The sequence below is a fragment of the Drosophila sulfurigaster genome, chromosome 2L (genome assembly GCF_023558435.1).
Source record: "Drosophila sulfurigaster albostrigata strain 15112-1811.04 chromosome 2L, ASM2355843v2, whole genome shotgun sequence".
NCBI classification, from domain to species: domain Eukaryota; kingdom Metazoa; phylum Arthropoda; class Insecta; order Diptera; family Drosophilidae; genus Drosophila; species Drosophila sulfurigaster.
The window spans coordinates 18,604,369-18,624,226 of record NC_084881.1 but is presented as its reverse complement, the minus strand read 5'-3'; the positions used below and the strand labels follow the sequence as shown (position 1 = coordinate 18,624,226).

The 19,858-nt window shown below is 44.9% G+C and overlaps 3 protein-coding genes across 3 annotated transcripts; 1 reads left to right on the top strand and 2 right to left on the bottom strand.

The window, feature by feature from the left end:
• Positions 1-925: 925 nt before the first annotated feature.
• On the bottom strand, positions 926-4,437 carry LOC133835323 (V-type proton ATPase catalytic subunit A). The gene is made up of 5 exons (XM_062265329.1): positions 4,322-4,437; positions 3,815-3,924; positions 2,194-2,891; positions 1,150-2,127; positions 926-1,090 (listed from the first exon to the last, which is right to left on the bottom strand). The coding sequence occupies exons 2-5, from the start codon at positions 3,888-3,890 to the stop codon at positions 998-1,000; spliced, it is 1,845 nt and encodes a 614-aa protein (XP_062121313.1). The 5' UTR covers positions 3,891-3,924; positions 4,322-4,437; the 3' UTR covers positions 926-997.
• A 460-nt stretch (positions 4,438-4,897) lies between these two features.
• LOC133835318 (serine/threonine-protein kinase mTor) lies at positions 4,898-13,289 on the top strand. Its single transcript, XM_062265325.1, has 5 exons — positions 4,898-5,493; positions 5,559-5,776; positions 5,836-6,411; positions 6,468-7,207; positions 7,394-13,289. Exons 1-5 carry the CDS (start codon positions 5,268-5,270, stop codon positions 13,044-13,046), a joined length of 7,413 nt encoding a protein of 2,470 aa, XP_062121309.1. The 5' UTR covers positions 4,898-5,267; the 3' UTR covers positions 13,047-13,289.
• Positions 13,290-13,741: 452 nt separating this feature from the next.
• On the bottom strand, positions 13,742-19,840 carry LOC133835319 (ubiquitin conjugation factor E4 B). Its single transcript, XM_062265326.1, has 9 exons — positions 19,398-19,840; positions 18,403-18,679; positions 16,848-18,326; positions 16,176-16,747; positions 15,683-16,079; positions 15,506-15,618; positions 14,848-15,172; positions 14,445-14,787; positions 13,742-14,381 (listed from the first exon to the last, which is right to left on the bottom strand). The coding sequence occupies exons 2-9, from the start codon at positions 18,571-18,573 to the stop codon at positions 14,107-14,109; spliced, it is 3,675 nt and encodes a 1,224-aa protein (XP_062121310.1). The 5' UTR covers positions 18,574-18,679; positions 19,398-19,840; the 3' UTR covers positions 13,742-14,106.
• Positions 19,841-19,858: the final 18 nt, after the last annotated feature.

Below are 19,858 nucleotides of genomic sequence, written 5' to 3'. Positions count from 1 at the left end.
TCACACTGAATTGCTCTTATTTGTCATTCACAGCGAAAAGTTAATAGCGCAGCTGTTAAGTGACTGTTAAGCTGTCAACTGACTGGGCGCGCAATTTAAAATTAAGGAAATGGTACTAAATTAAAAGTAGAGTTCTACTGTTGCATAAAAAGTATAGAAAAATAGTCATAACCAATAATTTTAATCAAATATTATAATTATGCAATAAAAGTACAAGAGTGTGCTAATGTTAACATTCATAATACATTTTATTTGTATAGCTCCATTTTGCAACACGCACAAAAGTTATTAGTTATAAGGTATATATGCATTTGGACTACGTAATTATTGCGTTGTAAAGGTCTATAATATATAATAATATTATGATTTTTTTTTTGGTTTTTGTTTCGTATTGTATTTTTTTTAACATGTTGTAACACGCAATGGCAAAAAACATGAAATAAATGTTAGTAGTTTTTGTAGTTACAGTTACGTAGAGAGAACACAATTAGATAACTTTTGACGAATTTTACGAAGAATCTTTTTGGTTTTTCCGTTTTTGGATTTTTTTTCTCATTTTACTAACAATAAAATAGCTGTGAATTATATTATTTATATCAACATAGACAGTATATATATGTATGTGTATTTGTGTGTCTGTGTCTCTATGTGTGTGTAGTGTTATTTATATGGCTGGACAACATCCACTTGCGTTATCGGCTAATTATTGTTCAACTTGTTTTTCCTAAAACTCAACTTCCTTTTCATTGTTTTTGTCTATACTCGTATTTGAATTATGAATCCATTCGTTTCATAGCAAGTCCTGCCTGACGCAACCGTTTCTCTAAAACTGTTTAACTTAAAAATAAAATTCTTTTCAAATATCTTATTATGCATTATGTATATATGACTAGCTTGATGGGGGAATTCGAATAATAACCTAAACTTTGGTTGCTTATTTCGTTTGGTTTTTTTTTGGTTTTGTTTTGGTAGTTGTAGTTTCTTTGGTATTTGTTGCTTAATCCTCCAGATTTCGGAAGGCCTGCTGCAGATCCTCATACAGCTGATCGTAGTCCGCTTTGATCTTTTGCTCACCATCTTTAACGGGGTCCTTGAAAAAAAGAAACTGTTTAATAAAACTCTTTTTCTATAGTAAATTCATTCTCCTACCTTGAACTTCATTGAGGAAAGCTGATACATAATGCCGCCCATTGATTCCCTGATGGTGTTCCATGTGATCTTGTTATCTGACTGAGCTGTCGATTCCACTGCATGACGTGCTGTTTCATAGAAAGCCAATATATTCCTCAGCATGCCAACAGTTTTGTAGAATGGACACACACGATCGTAGGGCGAGTAGGAATTCTGTTGTAGGAAATCATCCTTAAGCAGTTTGGCCACCTCAAGGGTCACCTTGTCTGTCTCGGCCAGCGATGCCTTGCCGACCAGTTGCACAATCTCAGACAGATCCTCCTCCTCCTGCAGAATCTCCTTGACCTTGGTACGCAGTGGCACGAATTCAGGGAAGTTCTTGTCGTAGTATTCATCGAGAGCGCGCATATATTTGGAATAGGAGATGAGCCAGTTGATGGAAGGGAAATGTTTGCGCTGCGCCAGCTTCTTGTCCAAACCCCAGAACACCTGGACAATACCCAGAGTGGCGGAGGTGACGGGATCAGAGAAATCACCACCAGGTGGCGACACAGCACCGACAATGGACACGGATCCCTCACGCTCAGGGTTACCCAAGCACTTGACGCGTCCAGCGCGCTCATAGAAGGTAGCCAAGCGAGCACCCAAATAGGCTGGATAACCCGAATCCGCAGGCATCTCAGCCAGACGACCAGAGATTTCACGCAAAGCTTCGGCCCAACGCGAGGTAGAATCCGCCATCATGGCCACGTTGTAACCCATATCACGGAAGTATTCGGAGAGCGTGATGCCAGTGTAGATGGAAGCCTCGCGAGCAGCGACAGGCATGTTGGAGGTGTTGGCCACCAGAGCTGTGCGCTTCATGATAGACTCAGTGACGCCATCAATTTCGCAGGTGAGCTCAGGGAAATCCCTGAGTACCTCAGACATTTCATTACCACGCTCGCCGCAACCGACATAGATGATGACATCGGAGTTGGAGTACTTGGATAGCGCCTAGAACGAATAGAGTGTGAGATATTCAAAGGGATTTAAAGAATTCTTGAGAGGAGCTAAACTCACCTGAGAGATGACAGTCTTGCCGCAGCCAAAAGCACCGGGAATGGCAGTGGTACCACCCTGGACGCAAGGGAACAGCGAGTCGAGCACACGCTGTCCTGTGAAGAGTGGATGATTGGCCGGCAGCTTCTCGGTGCAGGGACGTGGTTGTCGCACTGGCCACACCTGCAGCATAGTATGTTTGGTGATCTCGCCATCGAACTCCGTCTCGAGCACAACATCTTCCAGATTGTAGTTGCCTGCGGGGGCAATGTAACGCACTGTGCCCTTGGCACGCGGTGCCACAATCATACGCTGCTTGACCAGTGTATTCTCATGCACCACACCATACAGATCTCCGCCTGTGATGTGTGAGCCAACACGCACATTTAGTGGATTGAATTCCCACATCTCCTTGCGCGATAATGCAGGTGTATTGACACCCTTGGGTATATATATGGAACTGGTCATGATGCCAATGTCTCGCAATGGCCGCTGAATACCATCAAAGATGCTGCCCATAATACCAGGGCCCAGCTCAACTGAGAGAGGTTTGCCAGTGCGCAGCACCGGATCGCCGACAGTGACACCGGAGGTTTCCTCGTACACCTGAATGGTGGCCATGTCACCTTCCAGACGAATGATCTCACCCACCAGCTCATAGTAGCCGACACGCACCAGCTCGTACATAGCAGAGCCGGACATAGCCTCGGCGGTGACGACTGCGATGGGAAAGAGAGAGAAAAGGAGATAGAGATGTGAATGATATTTTGTTTCGTTTTCATTTATAATGTAAAGGACAATGGGTAATAGGGTTGAGTATTTACAGTAGCCATTGAGTTAGGTAAAAATAAAAGTTAAATTAAATGAGTTATTTTTTTCAATTCATCAGAAGACAATCTATAACTTATATAGAGAAATTGTATGTATATGTTTTAATGTTTTAGCTACTTTGCCCTCGGGTCTATTGTCTGCGCTATAAATAATTATGGCAGTATTTTTATAATTAGGTAATACATCGAACCCTTTTTTCAAAATAAGTGAATAACAAATTCCGACATTAGGTTTTCAATGTAAAATACTTCTAACATTAATTACATATCATCTGGTAAAATAATATAATTTCTACTGAATTAAATGAAATTCAAATGCAATGCATAATAATTATAATGGAAAAATCCATTCCATAATGTATATTTACTATATTAATTGTCTAGTTGGGGTTGATGATATGACGAATATTGTGCAATTTTGCTGTTGCTTAAGATGTGGGAGGATAGTGATAGATTGTTATATAGATAGTGCAATTGCAGAGATAGGTGTGATGACCCAGGCAAAGACCTATTATAAAATGATGGTATGACATAAAAGAAAAATGACTAAGCGCAACCCAATTTTATGTGATGGTCGGAAGGACTTGTAATGCACGTAAGCATGACGAAAGGAAGTGAGAAGTTCAGAAGAAGGATGTGCAAACACGATTTAATTCCTTTGTAAGGCATCAACGTTGTCTACAGTTGAAATACAATAGGGAACTTATAAATCAAACTGTGATAAGGGGAAGGTCACGAAAGAAGGACGACAATGACGTCTATTATTAAAGGTGATTATGATAATGATAATTATATTAAGTTGATATTCTCACCTGGACCAGAGACGGCGTAGACGCGACCATATTCGGATTCACGCTCCTCGTCTTTCATTTTCCTCAGGTTTGACATGTTTGAGTTGCGTTTTTCGGTTCAACTGCGTTAGCTAGAAGTTTTAAAAATGTAAAATCGATTTTTTCGTTATAAACAAAAACACACATATTTTTTTTTTATTATACACGCGAGAAAAACGTTGGCAAAAAAAAGGAAAACGAAAAACTAGATGGCGCTGTAGTGCAACAGCACAAGCAGCAGCCCCCAGTGAAAGCTTCTCAAACCCCCTCGTCACACGGCAGCCAAAAACGATCGATTTTTCCCACACACACAAATTCCCACACACTCGTTTTCCAAGTAATTCTTTTTCAATTGCATTTAAACAAATTCGCATTTCACTTTATTGTTTCAATTTGCGTGCATTTGAAACGTGCAGTTACTTGTTTTTCTGCAGCAACTAGAATAGTATATTTGTTTTTTCTTCTAGTTGGAAAATCACTTTTACTCACATTTGTTTTAGCTCTTATGAAAATTCTCAGCAGACTGAGTTTTCATTTTCATAGATTGGCAGCCCCAGCATACAGTTTTTTTCAATACCCGAGCACATCGATGATTTCACAATCGTTTTTCAACTAACAGTGGAATTTAACAGAGTTGTTTAATGTTATTAAAATAAATGTATGGGTAAAACAATTATTACAAAATAATACAAAATTGTTAATTTACAATTTTTTTATTCTTTTTTTTTGGTATTAGTAATAATCTCCCCATAATAAACCATTTTGTGATTGAGGTTTAGAGTACATGGGTCACTTTAAATATTGTGCTGTGATCGTTTAATGATAATTTGCTGAGGATTTCTTTTTCATTGGAATGATTAAATAAATAATAAAAATGTAACTGAAATATAGATTCCAGTTAATTAAATCGTAAAATATTTCCAAAATATATACACTGCTCTCTGCTCATGTATTTTACTCCACAGTGTAAACACGCCTCAGCTGTAGTACTATCGATATACCAGTTTGAATTATCGATATATGTGCTATCGGTAGCTACGGTGTTTGGTAAGTGTTTTTTCACATCTCTACTACCTTATCCGCTGCAAAACAAACTCTGAGCAAAACAGGGGGACACACGAAAAACAAAAAAAAACTACGTTTTGCGTGCCGAATAACGTTGTAATTAGTTGCATTTATTGTGATTCAGACGCGGGAGCGCAACGTGCAACATGTGAAAGTTAGCAAAACTGTGAAGCTGCGGTATATTGCGTCAAGTGGCACAGACAGAATTCAACTCTATTGCTGCTTCCCCCGCCCCCATCATAAAAATCCCGGGGCAAGCAAATTATAACCTCAAAATCGCACGAAACTGGACGCGGGGTGCAACCTGCATTGCACATCCCAAAGACAATCGTAAATCCTACAAATCCCCGCTTCCCCCCGCGCCATCACCATGTCAACCTCATCGATAGTGCAACAGTTTGTCAATGGACTCAAGTCCCGCAATCGCAATGTGCAGAACAAAGCGGCGCAGGATCTTTTCCTGTATGTTAAAACGGAGTTGCGTGAAATGTCGCAAGAGGAACTCGTGCAGTTCTTCGAGGACTTTGATCATCACATTTTCAACATGGTGAATGCCACAGACATCAACGAAAAGAAAGGTGGTGCCCTGGCCATGAGTAAGTGCATCATAAAAATCATTAAGCAAAACCCAGCTAAAACGTTGCTCGCTTACATTTTGTAGAGTGCTTAATTAGTGGCGATGGTCCTATCACACGCAAAGGCATTTCACCTTATCTGAATCGATTGCGTGATCTGCTGCTGATCAACGATGTGTCGGTCATGGAGATTGCGGCACGTTCGCTGGTCAAGCTGGCCAATATGCCCGGCTCCAAGGGCGCCGAGTCGTTTGACTTTGACATTAAGAAGGCCTTCGAGATGCTCAGCGGCGATCGACAAGAGGTAAACTTCCTTTTTATTTAGGAATTCCGTAAATTTAATATCTTTTTGTATCCTTGCAGTATCGCCGTCATGCTGCCGTCTTTATATTGCGTGAGCTGGCAATAGCGCTGCCCACGTACTTCTATCAGCAAATTTTGACCTTCTTTGAGCACATCTTCAACGCCATCTTCGATCCGAAGCCAGCGATACGTGAATCCGCTGGCGAAGCGCTGCGTGCCGCTTTAATTGTGACCGCACAGCGTGAAAACACCAAGCAATCAAGTGAACCACAATGGTATAAAATCTGCTACGACGAGGCGAGTAGCAGCTTCAACACGGATGTGGCAACGGGCAAGGAGCAAAAGGGCATGACACGCGATGATCGCATACATGGCGGACTTATTGTGTTCAATGAGCTGTTTCGTTGCGCCAATGCGGATTGGGAGCGTCGTTACAATCAGCTGAAGCAACTCTTTCCTAAGCCACAGCACAACAAGTTTCTAGAGTCCACTGGCAGTTCCAACTCGATGGGAAGTCAGCTAAACACAATTGTGCCGCGTTTAAAGGTGCCTTTTGTGGACAAACTGGGCAGCACACAAATGCATATGGATCACGGCGAGCAGAACAATGGCATGAACAGCAATAAGCTAAATAGCGTAAGAAAACTATAAAGATCATGATTATGTGAACTAATTTTAAATATTATTTTTAGCAAACGGTACTTGAATCAGCGTATGCTCGTGAAATCCTTAAGGAGCACTTCATCACCATCTGCGATAATGTACTGGAGCAACGCAACTCCAAATCGCCGTATGTGCAGCAAGCACTGCTGCAAATTCTGCCACGTTTGGCTGCCTTTAATCGCGAGGTTTTTGTCGAGCAATATCTAAAGACTTGTGTCGCCCATTTGATGTCCATATTGCGTGGCAAGGAGAAGGATCGCAATGTGGCCTACATCACCATTGGCTACATTGCTGTTGCTGTGCAGAGCGACATTGAACGGCATCTGAAAACGATAATGAGCAGCATCAAGCAAGCCTTGCCTGCCAAAGATTTGGCCATTAAACGAAAGCCACCCGTGGATGCTGCAATCTTTGCTTGCATCACCCTTCTGGCGCATGCCGTAAAGTCTCAGATTAAGGACGATGTGCGCGACATACTCGAGCAAATGTTTCACACGGGATTGTCGCCTGCGTTGACTGTGTGTCTGCGCGAGATGGCCGAGAATGTGCCGGAGGAGAAGCAAGCGATCACAGAGGGACTGATTAAAGTGCTGTACCAGGTGCTGATGAACAAACCGTCGGGAATCCCATATCCGGGCATGACACCCTTCAGCAGCCTGGATGCCTCGCAGACGCTGCAGCCGGCGGATAGCAATACCATTGTGCTGGCCCTCAAGACGCTGGGCACGTTCAACTTTGAGGAGCAAAATATGCTGGACTTTGTGCAACGGTGAGTGAGGAAGTTATCCTTGGGAAAAGGCTTTGAATTGGTATATTACAAAATAAAAGCAATAGTTCTCTTAATTTGTCTTATTTACAAGTCTCTTCATTAAAACAGTCTCCTATACTTATAGAATATCATTCATCACCAAATATTGAATATTAAAATAACATTTATTTTCCCTTCTTTGTGCAGCTGCGCCGATGTCTTCATTGTGCACGAGCAGCAGGAGATTCGCCTGGAAGCGGTGCAGACCTGTACTCGTCTTCTTAAGCTCGCCGTGCAGTCGGCGGAGAGCATGGAGAACTCGCGCACTTTAAGCGACACCGTTTCGCATGTAATCGAACGTCTGCTGACCGTCGCCATCACCGACATGGATTGCAGTGTCCGCATACGCATTTTGCGTTCGCTGGACGAGACTTTTGATGCCAAGTTGGCACAGCCGGAGTCGTTGAATGCACTCTTTATAACGCTGCACGACGAGATCTTTGAGATACGCGAACTGGCAATGGTCACTATTGGACGATTGTCCTCCATGAATCCCGCCTATGTGATGCCCAAGCTGCGCACCACAATGATTGAGCTGCTAACGGACCTCAAGTACTCGGGCATGAGTCGCAACAAGGAGCAGAGCGCTCGCATGTTGGATCATCTGGTCATTAGCACGCCGCGTCTCATCTCCTCGTACATGAATCCCATACTGAAAGCCCTCGTGCCCAAGCTGCACGAGCCTGAATCGAATCCGGGAGTTGTGTTAAATGTGCTGCGCACCATTGGCGATCTGGCCGAAGTCAATGGCGGCTCCAACGAGATGGAATTGTGGGCCGACGACTTGCTGTCCATTCTGCTCGAAATGCTGGGCGATGCGGGCAGTCCGGATAAGCGTGGCGTGGCGCTGTGGACGCTGGGACAATTGATCAGTGCCACAGGACGTGTGGTCAGTCCATATCATAAGTATCCGGTGTTGATTGACATCTTAATCAACTTCCTAAAAACGGAGCAACGTCGTTCGATTCGACGCGAAACAATACGCGTGCTGGGACTTCTAGGAGCCATGGATCCTTACAAGCACAAGATGAACAAGGGTTTGATTGACAGTCAGAAGGATAATGTATTGATTGCCTACTCTGATGGCAAATCGGACGAGAGTCAGGATATTTCTACTGCTGAATTGCTGGTGAATATGGGCAATGCACTCGATGAATATTACCCCGCTGTGGCCATTGCTGCCTTGATGCGCATTCTGCGAGATCCAACGCTAAGTAGACGCCACACTAGCGTTGTGCAGGCCGTCACCTTCATCTTCCACACGCTGGGCATAAAGTGTGTGCCATATTTGGCGCAAGTGTTGCCCAATCTGCTGGACAATGTTCGCACCGCGGACAACAATTTGAGAGAGTTTCTCTTCCAACAATTGGCCATTCTGGTGGCCTTTGTGAAGCTGCACATCATCAGCTACATGGATGACATATTCAAGCTGATCAAAGAGTTCTGGACCATTAATACGCCGCTGCATTCGACGCTCATCAATTTGATTGAACAGATTGCCGTTGCCTTGGGTTGCGAGTTCAGGGATTATCTCGCCCAACTTATTCCGCAAATATTGCGTGTTCTGCAACATGACAACTCCAAGGATCGCATGGTAACGCGACGTTTGCTGCAGGCACTGCAGAAATTCGGCAGCACCTTGGGCTACTATTTGCCACTGATTGTGCCGCCCATTGTCAAGTTGTTTGACTCGCCTTATGTGCCGCAGCAAGTTTCGCTGGTGGCCCTCGAAACAATCAACAATCTGGCTTGTCAGCTGGACTTCACGGACTTCTCTTCCCGAATTATACATCCTTTGGTGCGTGTGCTGGAAGCGGAGCCAGAGCTGCGGGATCAGGCAATGACAACGTTGCGCTCGCTGGTCAACCAGCTGGGCAAAAAGTATCTGGTGTTTGTGCCCATGGTGCAGCGCACCATACTCAAGCATCGCATTGTTGATCCCGAATATGAAACTCTGCTCACACGCATACAATCCAACAGCACGCTGCCCGATGCCTGTGGCATTGGCTTTGGCATTGGCGTCGACTTTAATCAACGCCAGTTGAACGAACCTTTTGTCATCGACAGCAACAATAGCAATAACCTTAAGGTGTCGACGACAGCACTGAGAACAGCTTGGCAAGTCACTCGACTGGTTTCTAAAGACGATTGGGTTGAGTGGTTGAAGCGTTTATCCATCGGTCTACTCAAGGAGTCGCCTTCGCATGCGTTGCGCGCCTGCTGTGTGCTGGCCCAGGATTATGATACGCTGTTGCGTGATCTCTTCAATGCCGCCTTCATTTCCTGCTGGACCGAGTTGTCGCCTGAGCACAAGCATGAGTTAACGCACTCCCTGATACAGGCGCTGCAGATCACCGACATGCCTGAGATTACACAAACCATACTCAATCTCGCCGAGTTCATGGAACACTGTGATCGGGATCCCATACCCATTGAGACACAGCTGCTTGGCACGCGTGCGATGGCTTGTCGTGCCTATGCCAAGGCGTTGCGCTACAAGGAGGAGGAGTTTGTGCTGCGCCAGGATGCGCACGTCTTTGAATCCTTGATTCTCATCAACAACAAGCTGCAGCAACGCGAGGCAGCCGAAGGTCTGCTGACCACCTATCGCAACACGGCCAACGAGCTGAATGTTCAGGGACGTTGGTACGAGAAGCTACACAACTGGGATCAAGCGTTGCGCCACTATCAATACAGTCTTAACCTAGACAAAGCAGATTTGGATGCACGTCTCGGTCACATGCGCTGTCTTGAGGCACTCGGTGATTGGTCCGAGCTGAGCACCGAGTGCAAACAAGAGTGGCCCAATTTCACCAAAGATGCGAAGGCGCGTGCAAGTCCTTTGGCTGCGGTGGCTGCCTGGGGTCTGCAGGATTGGGTGGGCATGCAGGAGTATGTGCTGTGCATTCCCAAGGACACACAGGATGGCAGCTACTATCGTGCAGTGCTCGCCGTGCACAACGATGACTACGAGACGGCGCAACGTTTGATCGACGAGACGCGTGATTTACTCGACACCGAGTTGACTTCGATGGCTGGCGAATCGTATGAACGTGCCTATGGTGCCATGGTCTGTGTGCAGATGCTGGCCGAACTGGAGGAGGTGATACAATATAAACTCATCCCAGAGCGAAGAGAACCCCTCAAGGCCATGTGGTGGAAGCGTCTGCAAGGCGGTCAACGGCTCGTGGAGGATTGGCGTCGCATCATCCAGGTGCATTCGTTGGTGGTGCAACCCCACGAGGATATACACACGTGGCTCAAGTATGCGAGTTTGTGCCGCAAGAGCGGTTCACTCTACCTCTCACACAAAACGCTTGTCATGCTGCTGGGCATTGATCCGCAGGTGGCGCCCAATGCACCTTTGCCCAGCGATCAACCGCAAGTGACTTATGCATATACCAAATATTTGGCTGCCTCATCGCAACTGCAGCTCGCCTACGATCAGCTGCGACACTTTATCGACACATATACCACACACCTGAGTTGCCTCCCCCCGGAGGCACTTAAACAGCAGGATCAGCGTTTGATGGCTCGCTGCTATCTGCGTCTTGCCACCTGGCAGAATAAGTTGAACGAACACAAACGCGATCCGGATGCTGTACAGGGCGCCTTGGAATCGTTTGAGAAGGCCACCAGTTATGATCCCAACTGGTACAAGGCGTGGCATCTGTGGGCGTACATGAACTTTAAGCAGATGCAACAGCCGCCCATCTCAACGGCAGCAGCAGCAACTCAACTTGGCGGCATCAACAGCAACAAGGACAACAGCAGCGACAATGTGATCATACAGCAATATGCTGTGCCCGCGGTTCAAGGTTTCTTCCGCTCCATCAGTCTTATCCATGGCAATTCGCTGCAGGATACGTTGCGTCTGTTGACTTTGTGGTTTGACTATGGCTACCATGCGGAGGTCTATGATGCACTCTTATCCGGCATGAAGCTTATTGAGATTAACACCTGGTTGCAGGTGATACCACAGTTGATAGCTCGCATCGATACGCATCGCAAGCTGGTCGGACAGTTGATACATCAGCTACTCATGGACATTGGCAAGAATCATCCGCAGGCGCTCGTCTATCCGCTGACTGTGGCCTCCAAGTCGGCGTCGCTGGCGCGCAAAAATGCTGCCTTCAAAATCTTGGATTCAATGCGCAAGCATTCGCCCACGCTCGTGGAACAGGCAGTCATGTGCAGTGAGGAGCTGATACGGGTAGCCATCTTGTGGCACGAACAGTGGCACGAGGGATTGGAGGAGGCATCCCGTCTGTACTTTGGCGATCGCAATGTGAAGGGCATGTTTGAGATTCTCGAACCGTTGCACGCCATGCTGGATCGAGGACCCCAAACTTTGAAGGAGACGAGCTTCTCGCAGGCTTATGGCCGGGAGCTGACCGAAGCGCACGAATGGACGCAACGTTATAAAACGTCTGCGGTGCTCATGGATTTGGATCGAGCCTGGGACATTTACTATCATGTGTTCCAAAAGATTTCGCGTCAACTGCCGCAGCTAACGTCGCTGGAGTTGCCGTATGTGTCGCCCAAGCTGATGACCTGCAAGGATTTGGAGTTGGCAGTGCCCGGTTCCTATAATCCCGGCCAGGAGCTGATACGCATCAGTCACATCAAGAACAATCTCCAGGTGATCACATCGAAGCAGCGACCACGAAAACTTTGCATACGCGGCAGCAATGGCAAGGACTACATGTATCTGCTGAAGGGACACGAAGATTTGCGACAGGACGAGCGTGTGATGCAGCTCTTCTCGTTGGTCAACACGCTGCTGCTCGACGATCCGGACACGTTCCGTCGCAATTTGGCCATACAGCGTTATGCTGTCATTCCTCTGAGCACGAATTCGGGTTTGATTGGCTGGGTGCCGCACTGTGATACGCTGCACACGTTGATCCGTGACTATAGGGACAAAAAGAAGGTGCCGCTGAATCAGGAACATCGCACCATGCTCAACTATGCGCCCGACTACGATCATCTGACGCTCATGCAGAAGGTGGAGGTCTTTGAGTACGCCTTGGGTCAAACGCAAGGCGACGATCTGGCCAAGTTGCTGTGGCTAAAATCCCCGTCGTCGGAACTGTGGTTCGAGCGACGCAACAATTACACACGCTCCCTTGCTGTCATGTCCATGGTGGGTTATATACTTGGTCTGGGTGATCGACATCCTTCGAATCTGATGTTGGATCGCATGAGCGGAAAAATCTTGCATATTGATTTCGGCGATTGCTTCGAGGTGGCGATGACGCGTGAAAAGTTCCCCGAGAAAATCCCATTCCGCCTGACGCGCATGCTCATCAAGGCCATGGAAGTGACCGGCATCGAGGGCACCTATCGGCGCACCTGCGAGAGCGTTATGCTTGTGCTACGACGCAACAAGGATTCGCTGATGGCGGTGCTCGAAGCCTTTGTTTATGATCCTCTGCTCAATTGGCGTCTGCTTGATGTGGAAAAGAAGGGCAACGATGCGACAGCGGCCACAACTGCAGCAGGCGCTAATGGTGCTAGTCTCAGCAATTCCGTGGAACAGGAACCGCTGCTCCAGGGCAATCCGATGGCCAAGTCAAAGACGTATGAGGCGCATGCTGGCTACAACACGAATGTCGCGGATGTTACGAGTAGCAAGGCGAGCTTGGTTATCCAGCGTGTGGATCGCAAATTGACGGGCACTGATTTCCAGACCAAGGATGGAGTAACCGAACAGCAGCAAGTGGAGCTGCTCATCCAGCAGGCGACGAACAATGAGAACCTCTGCCAGTGCTACATCGGTTGGTGTCCGTTCTGGTAAAAAGCCATTCTCAGCAACATCAACAAATAGAAACAAAACTAAACCCAGACTGAACTATACAAGAAACCACAATAGAGATGAATCAGAAGAAGTGGACGATGAGGAAAGAGGCAGCGGTTAAAGCTGCAACTACTAAATGCAGTTACAATTACAACTATAAATAAATAATATAAAGTAAAGTAAATGTATAATTTATATATTATATTAGAAATACGCTTTATTAAAACTTACTGTAAATTCCAATCAACTGCGTTTTGCTATCAAAATAAGGCGAGTGAAGTAAAGGTAAGTAAGGGAGCTCTACAATAATGTCTTACTAAACTAATGAATTCGAGAAAATTTTAATGTGAATAGAATTCGATTTCTTAAAATCAAGTTTAAAAAAATATTTTGGAAATCCTTTTTAACTGAAAAAATAATTCTTAGATAAAAAAAATGTTCCATTTTAATAATACTTTGGAAATTTTAAAATCAACTATGAAAACGAGAATTTTCCTTAATTGATAGTAATTCGCAAACATAGCTGATTACTCTATTATTTTTATTCATATAAAATAAATTTGAACAAAAGTTCGTAGAATTATTAACAAAATAGTATTATGAACAAATATCAATTCGAAATGATTTTTTCGTTCGAGAAAATGAATCAAGAACTTCGCTTGCTAGAAATAGATGACAAATAATAGAAATACAAATCATGTGTTGCAATTTAAATTGTATAGACCTTTAATATGTATATTTATATAAATTATTGCATAACGTAGTTCCAGATTGCGACTACCCCAGGCGGCAGGCAGGCAGGCGGGGTGGCAAGCATGCAGGAGCAGGGAGGAAGGAGACCGAAAGAGAAAAACTCTAGCTTATTTCTGCATACAGATAAATGATATTATATATAATAGATACATGTATTCATATACACATATTGATGTAAATCGTATAGATATATATATATATAATCAGTAGACACTAAGACTGGACATTAAACTATGAATGGGTTTCAATCATTATGATTATTTTTCTCTTTTCTTATATAGGCAGGATCGATCGATCGCGGCGACCTTTAGCTATTGTTATTCTGTCGCTTGCCACGCTGCTCCCTGCGCCAGGCATCGATGCGCTCCTTCAGCTCGATGTTTGGAATCAGCATATCTTCGGTGAGATGCTGCCGATTGAATGGATCTGTGCAGCTGTTAAGCAGATGGCGTGTGATGATCGCACGATCCATGACGGTGCCCGAGGGTAGCACAACGGGATCGGACATTAATGTATCCATTAGTGGATCCTTGAACTCATCGGGCGCATCGGCGCATTCATCCTCAGTCTGTTGATTGGAAACTACAGCGAACAAAATCAATCAATTAATTTAGAACTATAAATGAATAAATGCCAATGTCTTACCGTAAATCTCGTGAGCACGTTGTGTGAGCGCCTTAAAGCGTTCCACTTCGACGCCAGAGCGTAACGCTAGACGTTTAATGCGCGATGCGGCTTCATTGCAGATTTGCAGATCAAAAGAACGCTCATCGGCGGCCAAGGCCTGGGCGAATCTATCACAGTCCAAATGGAGATATATATCAAAGATTTGGGCCAACAAGCTGCGCGGCTCCCAACCATATTTGCTGGGATTCTTCACTTTCAAATCGTTGCACTTGGGGCCAGCTAATTGCTTAAGATTAAAGTTCAGCATCGAACTGAGACGATCCACGAGCTCGGCGCGCATAAAAGGCTCCTTGATGTCGCTCTGCAAGTACATACAAAATTAATAATACAAAACTAGCGTATTAATAAAAGCAAAACTCACCGTGAGATAGTGAAATAGATCGACAGTTTCGCGGGCAAGCGTTAGATAGGAACGGCACTGCCGCTCATCCGTCGCCAGCTGGGTGAGGCGACTCTGCTGCTGCTCGGCACTCATGCCGCTCCAGTTCTGCACATCGGACATAAGCTGTTGTGTTAAATGAATGCGCTTGAGATTCTCGAGGCATTCGTCCAGCAAGAATGTGGTATCGTTCATCAGCATATTAACGAACTTGACAAACTGATTGCCCTGTCGCGACTCACAGATGACGGCCTGGCGATGTATGGGATTCTCCCACATCGATTTGAACAGATGGCTAATGTGGTATCTAAAAGGAGAGAGATTAAACGATATTAGTTTGCTACGTTCTATAAAGTATTAAAAAAAGAAAGAATTAGTTGTTCATTATATTTAAATTTAAAATGGTATAATAATTATAAAATTCTAATTTTAAAATATTTAATGGGATACTTAAAACTAAAAAGCGTTCGTTTCAGGTGCTCGACTGTGAGATACCCGCTAAAATATACCAAAAGTTATATACGAAATTTTGATATAGTATCAAAGTATACTTTGAATGTAGTACTATCAAAACCTACCAAAATATAATACCCTTCTGCGCTCAATAAAAAATGTCAATACGATATTTTTATGAACTCACCTTATGGTAAACTTATCGTAAAACTCAGTGCTTTGGCCTGTGGTCTCCACATCCACATAGAAGCGCATTAGCGCGCTGACAAGCGCATTTTGTGCCAACTCATGATTCCACATCTGTTCAAAAATAAACAAAATTATAATATACCCCAAAATTGGCAATAGTTTACTGTTTACTTACCGCCGTATTCACCGAGTTGGCTGGCTTTAGGGAGAACACAAACATGACCTCAACTAATTTGGCCGTCACATACGGATTCTTGATGAGATGTGAGGCACAGACGCAGGTCAACAGCCATGTGATAATTGAATGATCGATGCCTTGTCGTATATCCACATTCGCATGCTGCATCGCAAACAATATGAACTCGGCAATATCATCAATATACCATTCGGGCAGTGCAGAAAATGCATCAGTCGGTTTCAGCTGCGACACCGGCAGCTTCGAGATGAAAGGTCCCTCGATGGGGCGACCCTCGAATTGGTAGAGCATAAACTCGCATACCGTCGAATAGAACTCGGTGCAGCGTTGCAGCAGTGCCGGATCAAGCAGTGTGATCTCGCTGCAGGTCTTTGAGCTGCAAACGACAAAAATGAACAGCCAAAAATTAATACATTTCCTCATTAAGTTATAAATTTGAGAAGCGCCGAGAAGGGCAGTTTCTTTTGCTTACCGATTGAGCTTGCGCAGCTGCTTTTCCCAGCGCTCCTTGAACTGATTGTTGCGATTGGCATAGCGCGAGTTGACCCAATGCGGTTTGGAGCGATCCAGTTCATCGATGAGCTTCTGAAGCTCCTTTATTGCGCGGACTTTTTGCCGATAGCGTTGAATGGCCGGCAAATAACCGAGATGATGAGCCTGCAGCGTGAGGAACCAACACTGCGTCTGGAAGTTCACATTCGACACTGGAGAAGCAAAATCACGGGCCAAAAAGCTCTTGTATTCCTCCTCACTAAACCGTATCTTCGTGTCCTGCTCAATGTTCACCAGCGAGTTGTTGAAATAATGGAAATTAGGATCGACACGATCCAGTTTGATTTTAACTGAAAGTTGCTGCAGCACACTCATCAGATTGATGACGAAACCATCGCGGGCGAGCAGTTTCTCATCGCTGGCAAACTGCACACGACGATCGTTGTGACGCAGGACTTGAGAGATATACTCCAAAGTCTTGGGCCGACTGCTGGCATTAACGCAGAGCGAATGGAAAACGGTGTGCATGTGAGTGCGCATCGAGTGTAGCTCCTAAAAAGGCAATGAAAGAATTAGAAATAAGTTAAAACAAGTGTTGACATGAAATTTGCTAACTGTAAACAGACAAACGGAATAATGAAGTGAGACTCACCCAACGTAGTCGCGATGTGGCCGCATCTTCGAGCTTGTTTTTTGTGCTGAACTCAGCAAACTTCACATTCTCTTCGGCGAATAACGAAACCGACAGAAAGGCACCCAAGAAACTGCACTTGACAATCTCGCGACCCGGAATCTTCGTGCACATATTGGGTATAAAGTTGAGCTGACGCGAAACCAAATCCGCAATGGGACGCACATTTCCCACCTTGATGACAATCAGACGCGACAACCATTCAATCTGTTGTGTATTAATCTTGGAGCTGCAAATGTTGCGCTGCATGCCCACAAATAAGCAGCGCAGCACCTGTCCAAAGATGGCATTAAACGCATCTGCATTTTGATAGGTTTCTGCCACCAAATCGATAAGAAATGTGTCGCTCACACGATCCAAATACATTAGCTCAACCAGCGTCGACTGATCCAGCTGCACATTGAGATTCTGATGAATCTTATCGGTCAGCACCAACACCACAACACGCATAATGCCATTAAAAGTCTGCGTGAGCACCTCTTGAGTGCGTGCTGTCTTCACCGGATCAGCACTCTTGCTGCGCTCCCATTCGCTCTGATAGTTCTGATAGCAACGCACCAGATGCAACATCACATTTTGCTTGGTTGTGAACACCAGATTGAAGGGCGACGGCACTGCACACGTTACACACGCATCACTTTGCGCTATCTCACTCTGGCTGGGCGTGGCACTTGCACTCGCCCGCTGTTGATCCTCCTCTGAATTGCTGCTGACGGCCACAGCATTTGCTAGTATCTCTTGCACTTCGGTATCATCGCTCTTGATCTTTTTCGCTGACGAAAACTCTTTGTCATCGCCGGCATTAGCATCGTTTAGGGTTGTGGCCCATGCTGCGGTCTCCACTCTTACCGACTCCTCCACTTCATCGTTGTAGAACTTAAACGCAGTTTCGAGCAGCACATTCGTCACAATAGACTCGAAATTGAAACGCAAGTGGGGATACAGCTCCAAGAAGCTCGCAGTCTGTGCACAAATAATGGAACCACTGCCAAACTCATTCCAAGTGGCGTTTAGCACACGTGACAGCATCTGCTCTAAGCGTTCATCTAACGTTTTAAGCGGTGCATTGGACGACGACTCCATGTTGACCACAACAGGTTGTGTGGCCAGTGTGTTGGACGCTACCTTTGGCACGCTGCAGACAGTTGCAATCGCAGCGGGCGCTGGTGCAGGTGCTGCAAGCATTTCCACATCGTGTATGGGTGTTGATGCCACCGATTTCATCTCGACATCAGCATCGGGTGCTTTGCTGGCCAAATCCGACCATGTTATATCGGTTTTATCGTCCACTGAGCTGCTGCTTGCCAGCGCCTCGCGCACCAAACGCGATTCTGTGGCTGCCACAACACGTTGTGGCGGCTTCTCAGCTGTCAGCGGAGCTGTGGCAATTGGATTGAGGACATTGCTGCGGGCCAAGGTGCGCAAACGTCGAGCGCGTATCTGCAATATCCAAACGACAGCTGTTAGACAATTCTACCAAGTATATATAATAGGTTTAAGGTTATAGATAGCTTGCCTCTTCGGCGGAGAGCTCAGTGACGACTGTTTGTGGCAGCTGCTGCTGTTGTTCTTCTTGTGTTGTTGTTGTCTCTACTGCTGCCGTTGTTGTGTTATCCACTTGGGGCTGCGACTGTGGCGATGTCTCCTGTTCATCCATAGGCTTTTGTGATGGCTCCTCTTCCGGCATAATGTCGCTTCTTAGCTAGTAATTTGTTTTTTTCACAAAATTCTCGTAGCTGTTTTCTTTTATTTTGGTTGCGTAGTTCTTCAGCTACTTCTCCCGGGTGAACGAACTAAACAAAGAGAGAGAGACACCAAGAGAGGGAGGAGAGTGAGTATTGCCACGCGCACTTAGCAAATAAACAAAAAAAGAAGAGTCCAGCGGTCAACGTCAAGTTCACAAGAAGACAATGATTCGTTGTCGTCTTCTTTGCTGCGCAGCATCTGCTGCCAAAGCGTGTTGCTATTGTTGTTGTTATTCCTTTGTGATCTATTTAATTAACTACGCACTACATGATTTCTGACCTATGACAAATATAAAAATGAAAAACTGCTGCTGCAGCGTTTGGACTATTTTTAGAGCGCTGCGATTTTGCTGATTGCAGTTTGAACGATATCAAAACAAGTGAGCGCGTCTATCGATAATAGCAGCGATAACCCTAAAGTGTTATTATAATTACAAAATAAATTCATTTCTTGAGAAATATTTTAAATATTTTTTTTTTACTAAGTTACAAAATTAGTCATTGAATTATCTTACTAGTGTTATTATTGACAAAACTAATCGCTTATCGATAGCCTCTATTTTTCCGTAATCCAAAATATTTAAACCCTTTGGCCAAAAAAAAACTAATTTAGCGCAACACCCACACACTATATATACATATATATAGAAAATGCGAAAATGTTAGCTGCGCATTTCCTTGGAAAATTGCTCACACAAAAACAACAAACAAACAGGGTGAAGTAAATACGCATTCAATTTGCTAAATTTGATTTTTCGTTGCTTACCTTTTTGAAGATTAGGGACTTTCACCTGACAGCAAAACTCATGAAAAACTGTTTGTTGTAATGCGTGCCAAAGTCTATTGCATTTTCGGGGTGGGGCGCAAAGGGGGAGCAGCGCCTTTGACAAAGTTTACCGTTGTTGGTGTCGTTGTTGTTGTTTAATAGTGATCGCAGCGATGGCCCTTGAAGAGGGTTGAGTGTAGGTTGACAGTGACACGCACAAAAATTTCTCTTTTGTTCTGACGACGACGGCACAATTTTTCGATTCGTTTATGCACAATTGACTAATTGATTATTTTTTTGTTCGCTAACAAATATTGCATTAGCTGTTGCAGGTGTGACAAATTGTTATTGGTGGCACACGTTAGCACACTGAGTTATTAAAATTATTTCTACTTTCAATTTTTTTTTAGACAGTGCGTCCCGTCAAACTAGAATTGTTGATGTTGTATCGATAACGATAC